Source organism: Sesamum indicum, linkage group LG4, assembly GCF_026168435.1.
Source record: "Sesamum indicum cultivar Baizhima isolate 11 linkage group LG4, ASM2616843v1, whole genome shotgun sequence".
In the NCBI taxonomy this organism is placed as follows: domain Eukaryota; kingdom Viridiplantae; phylum Streptophyta; class Magnoliopsida; order Lamiales; family Pedaliaceae; genus Sesamum; species Sesamum indicum.
The window spans coordinates 2784120-2789996 of NC_142660.1; the positions used below are offsets into that span (position 1 = coordinate 2784120).

Consider the following 5877-nt stretch of genomic DNA (forward strand, 5'->3'; position numbering starts at 1 on the left):
ATACTTTTCATTTATCGGTTGGCGAAGCAACTGTAATACTGCAGGATATCGCCATCATCTGGGCACTCCCAGTGGAAGGTAATCTTATTACCAAGGTAGATACAAGGTATAGTACTCAGCGATGTCAAAATTATTGTCATTAATGATTGGGTTTTATGCCAATGAAGATGCTTTTAGATGGTCAAGAATAAAACTAACAGTGTTATATGAATATTTACTACAAAATACATGTGATGAAGATAGCTCATTTGAGGCTGTATTACAGGAGGTACGTATATGTGCCATGTGCATTCTTGATTTTAGGTGGTCGTATCATATATCTCGTACTCATACAGCGCACAATGCTCTACGTATAATAAGGAACGTGTTGGATCGTATGCAATTAAATGAGGTATACCGTTGCGATTGATTTTTTACGTTTAGTGTATTTTTGAGGCATTTGTTCCAAGTATATATTGATTGGCATTATATGGTATTGTAGTTTATTTGGAATCCATATGATGATAATGGACTCGAGCTTGGGGCATTGCCGTTTTATGCAATGCGCACACCATGGAATATACGCTGCCCATTGATCAATTATTCGCTGGTGGAGATGCATCACCCGGAGAGGGTTCTCCGCCAATTTGGCTATGTGCAAGACATCCCCCCAAACCTATTGATTAGTGAACGGCATTTACGCACAATAGACAGGCGGGGACGTCATGACATGGACTGAGCAACGTTTCACTCAGACTATGTTGCGAAATGGAACGATGTGCAATCATTGGTGGTGGAAGGACCCGTTATTGAAGGTGGTCGTGATACCGTTCCTGACTATATGAACTGGTATCACCAAATTACTCGGGATCCAGATTTCACATAACACATTTTCTACAAACACGTCGGGCTATCGACCAACTGACACCCGCGATTGGGAATATGTGGTAACACCTTATTTTTTTTAATGTTCATTTATTTTAGCATGATGATTACGCTGCTAATTTGATTTTGTTTACCAGTATAATAGAATGGAGTAGCTAGTGATAGACTGTGAAAATTCCGGAGATAATCAATAGTCATTAAGAGAAACTCCAACGCGAGCCCGTATGATCGGACGTGAAATTATGAACTTTTCCAGTTCACGGTATCTAAGTGTTCAAGTTGGACTGGTTGACACAGCTCGTGGCAACGCATTCACAGAGGTTGGCCGTTCAAATGTACATGCTGAGGCTGGACCATCGAGTTTTTACCCGAAAACATGTCCATCGACTATTTACACTCCTTATGCTCCATACATGCCATCATTTGATGATATGTTTACACATAATGTTAACCCGCAAATTTGAAGACAATATGTTGCATCACAGGTTCCATTCGAAGGCACCGATGTGAACACACCCAGTGACCAAAGAGATGATAATCCTCCTCGAAAAAACAGAAGACGTCCACATTGTGGGACTGGAGGGCATTATTAGAGTTATGTATTACATACGGAAAAGATAAGAATAATGCATATGGTTGTAAAAATATTGCATTATACGGTTGTAAAAACTTTGATTTATCCGTACATATTTTCTCATTTTTCACAAAAGTAGAGTTACTTCATTTTGTTACACAACTTCATAAATCCATGTATATATCAAGATAGAATCATTCCCGAGCTTGACGAGCATGATATTGTTGGCGAGCACGTACTTGTGGTCTATCCATTTCGTTCGGTATTCGAGTATATACTTGTCTACCCGGGCCTCGACGAGCTCGCACTGTGGGATTGTGCATAAGTTCAAAATCCACCGGATCCCAATATTCTTCACCGTATACAGACTCAAACCTCCCCTGATATGTTTTCTTGTATGATTGTACACTGTAATATTGAGGAATAAAATTTGACGCATTAACCCCAAAATGTCGACATGCCTGAATGGCATGTGAACATGGAATTCCATGTGTACCCCACTTGCCACAAGAACACATATGATGCTTCAATTTGACGACATAAGTATGGGAGCCCTGCCCGGTCAAGCTCAGTGTTAGCACTGAGGCAGATTGTTGATTGTAGTCAAATTTCTGAACAATGTGACGTACTGCCACAACTTGTCGGCCCTCAAACAACTTGAAAGCAAAATCAGCCCATTGTTGATTTGCATTGATCATACGATTACACCATGTAGAGCGCTGCATGAAATACTGCACTGAGCGGGAAAATGTTATTGCACAATAGCCATTATTGGTAAGCGTCTCGCACCTTTTATCACTCCATTTATGTACTCTGACATGTTTGTAGTTAGGATACCCGTTCTCCAACCACCATCATGCGACAACGTCCATTGAGTCTTGTCAATTCTCTCCTGCCAGTTGTATGCTTCCTCGTTCAATGATTTGATTTCTTCCATTATTCTATCAAACTTTCGAGGACTGACTTCTGCCCCTGCTCTCTAGCACACATCCTTCAACTGGATGGTCTTGAATTTGGTGTTAAAATTTGAACAAACATGCCGTAAACAAAATCGATGTACTCCGCGAGGAAATTTGAACGCGGGAACACAATTTATAACATTGATCAAACCAGCATGCCTGTCTGAAATCTAACATACTTTGTCATCCTCACACGGCAACAAATATTTGGAAAGCATTCGAAGAAACCAACGCCATAACGCAAACGATTCAATTTGAGTTGGAATTTTTCTGAATATAATTATAATGACTCTTCTAATTTTTATTTTTAGGTTTTTATTTCTCAAAAAATATTTATAGGAACTTTTGTGGATTTTGATTTTCATATATATAAATGGACTCCACATCTAACTGAACGGCTCCATCTAAATGCTTATAATTTTTTTATTTTTCATTATTCAATTAAATTTTTTATTCCAATAATTAACTAAATTGAATCGACATAATGAGGTAAAAGAATCTTAATTCTTTAATTTATTTAAAATAAGATGAAAAATTGTCAATAAGTGACTCAGAGCGGGTTTTCCCAATTCTCTTTCTTATCCGTTTTTCCTTTGTTTTCTACAATTAACTGTAGGAACTAGGAAGAAGTGGAAACGGCGTCGTCGAACGACTACTGCCTGGCTCGCGTATACTGCTCTCTCTTTCTGTAAAATCGCCGGCTGTTTTTTCACACATTGAGCACTACACTGTGCGGAAGCCGACATGGCGTTACGGGTTTCGATGCTGAAAAGCGGTGCTGGCAAAGCGGAGTGCACTTTAGGCGGGATCCGGCGGCTGGCTCACGCATTGGCTCAACCGGCGCCGCTGGAAACCGCCATCAACCATCAGATCAACACCGCATTACCGCCGTTGGTTTTGCCGGAGAATCATGACTACAAAGACACGGGAGCTAATTTTCCGAATTTACCATTCTTAGGTGGAGCTATGGAGCTCATGGCTGTTCCCAAAAAGAAGGTGAGTTTCTTTAATACGATTTTGTTAGTTTTTGCTGGACATTTTAATCATTAGATACATGTTGAGATTTTAGTTCTTTCGTGGATCACTGTCTTGATATTTTTCGGTGTTTTGATCCCGCTTTCCTGTATTTCGCTTCGTGAGGGTTTTAGGGTTAAGGGTTTAGGGGAATATTTGTTTATTGATGCATCGCATTCGTTGGTTGCTTGATTGAACGGATTTTCTATAGCATTCTGTCTCTTTCCTTGGATTTAAGGAAAATGAAGTTGTTGATATTTGCATTTGGTATAGTACCTCCAATTGTTGATTTTTTTATCATTCTTTAATAAATGTTTTCCTATAGCATATTGCAGTGGTTGTGGCTCCCTAGCTTTCTTTTATTTCCCTTCTCTTACTTACTCTGGAATATGGATATGGAAGAGAGACAACTAACTTAAGTTCTGGGTATGCCCTTCCATGGAAATTATGTCCGCCATACATGTATACGAGAAATTTTGCAAGTACAAGGTTTTTCCAGTGTTACATGACCTGATGGCTTTAATGGGGGATTTGTACTTATTTTGTTTTGGTAAGATTCCTATGTAGATTTGTTTTACCTGATAGTGTTGATTGAGAGTATGTAGCTATAAGCTGTTGGAACTAGTCCTGTAGATTTTTTGCTTCACATTCTTTCCTTTGGCTTAGCATTTGAGATAACAGAGCAGCACCGTCACTGCTGAAGTGGAATGTTCAGTTGTATGATTCTAGATCAGAAATAGCTGAAACTTGCCAAGCACAACACTGTGCTTCATTACCAGTTCATGTTGTCTTATTGAAATGTCAGTTTTCTTGCTTCTTTTCCTCTCTACCCCCGTTCTTACCCACTTCTGATTCAGTATCTGGAGATTGTGATAGGTGACATAATATAGTACAATGTGATCTTTCCCTTCAATATATGGCACCTTCTTGTAAAAGATACCTTTGTATCAGCCTGTATCTAATCTACCTATTCTGAGGCATATTAGGGAATGAGTTCAAGTTCTTTTATCCAGTTGAGCATATGTGAAGTTTTTAATATGCCTTTTCTGAGATAGTCTGATTCTATTCTAAGAGTTCATCACGAGAAGTTTTTATTAACATATTATAAATCTCATTTGAAAGTGAAATGCTTCTTGCAGGTTACTCCACACAAGAGAGGTATTAGAAATGGACCAAAGGCTTTGAAACCTGTCCCAGTAATCATTCGTTGCAAGTAAGGTGTTTCATTTCATTACAGAGTTGTTATATGGATATCTAAGAAGTTTTTGGTTATTGAATACTATTTTAGTATATTTTAGAAACTACAAGCCCTATTTGAATCCACTATATACTCACCCTGGCTATATCACATTTTGCAATCAGTACGACATACCTTCACAATCTTTTGTATCTTGGCAGGGTCTGTGGTCGAGTCAAGCTACCACATTTCTTCTGTTGTAGTGGGATCAAGCAAAATCCTGAAGGAAATGGTTAAAACCTATTGTTCTGCTCCTTATCAGCTGGTTACTGTATGATCCAAGTGGAATTCAACAAGAGGGTGTTGAGTAATGCAGAAAAGTGAACTTATTGAGCATATTTTCTTCCGAATTTTTCGTCTTTTTTATGGATCGATGCCTAATGCCTCACCTGGGCATTCTACTTCTACAGTAGGCGTTTAAAAGGCGTTCTTTTTAAGATGTTATTTAGGTTCAGGTTGCCTGTGGAATAATGGTTCTGGTAATCTTTTTCGCCATTGATTACTGATTTTTTGAAGTTATATTTTCTGTGGTACTGAAACTTTTCTTGAACTTTTAAGCTGATGCTTCAATTTGGGATGACAATATTTTTGCGGGAAATTTGAGCCCAAATCAGGTCTGGTTGGATTGAAGTAGTCTAAAGACGGATGTAATTGATTATATTCGGTCAAATTTTGAATATATGTTCTTTGGGAACATAACAGACATAAGTGCTAAATATATGATTCCTACTTTATTTTCCTTGAATCTCATAAAAATAATATTTGATTTTTTTGGAATATTTCTTTCTCAAATGATCAAATTATCATTATTATTTCCTGAAAATAATGGTGTAAACTTTTTTCAAGTTTGCCTAGATTCCAATGTTTGGATGAGAAAATAAATACTATGTATAATTAGATCTTTATTATATTTATTTAAATAAATACATAAATAAAATAATTGATCACAATTAATTAAATGAATAAATTTTGGATGACTATAAAGAATACAAAAATTATTTAGTTTTTCTTTTTATAAACTCAAACAGAACTGAACTTAAACCCAATGGAAAAGGTTTAAGTAAAATTCTCATCAATCTCCAACTCTTCAAGACCGTTTCTTACGTGGCACCGAAATGAGCGTTAGTGAGCTGAGGTCGTGACACGTGTAAACAAATGGTGGGACACAAAGTGCCAACGAACTCTGAAATCTGAATTATCAGTAGGCACTTATTTCCTGCTCTCTCATC

General features: G+C 37.6%; 1 protein-coding gene across 1 annotated transcript; it reads left to right on the forward strand.

Moving 5' to 3' along the window:
- The first annotated feature begins 2967 nt into the window (after positions 1–2967).
- Positions 2968–5167, forward strand: LOC105159989 (uncharacterized). Its single transcript, XM_011077223.3, has 3 exons — positions 2968–3393; positions 4551–4624; positions 4810–5167. Exons 1-3 carry the CDS (start codon positions 3142–3144, stop codon positions 4883–4885), a joined length of 402 nt encoding a protein of 133 aa, XP_011075525.1. The 5' UTR covers positions 2968–3141; the 3' UTR covers positions 4886–5167.
- Positions 5168–5877: the final 710 nt, after the last annotated feature.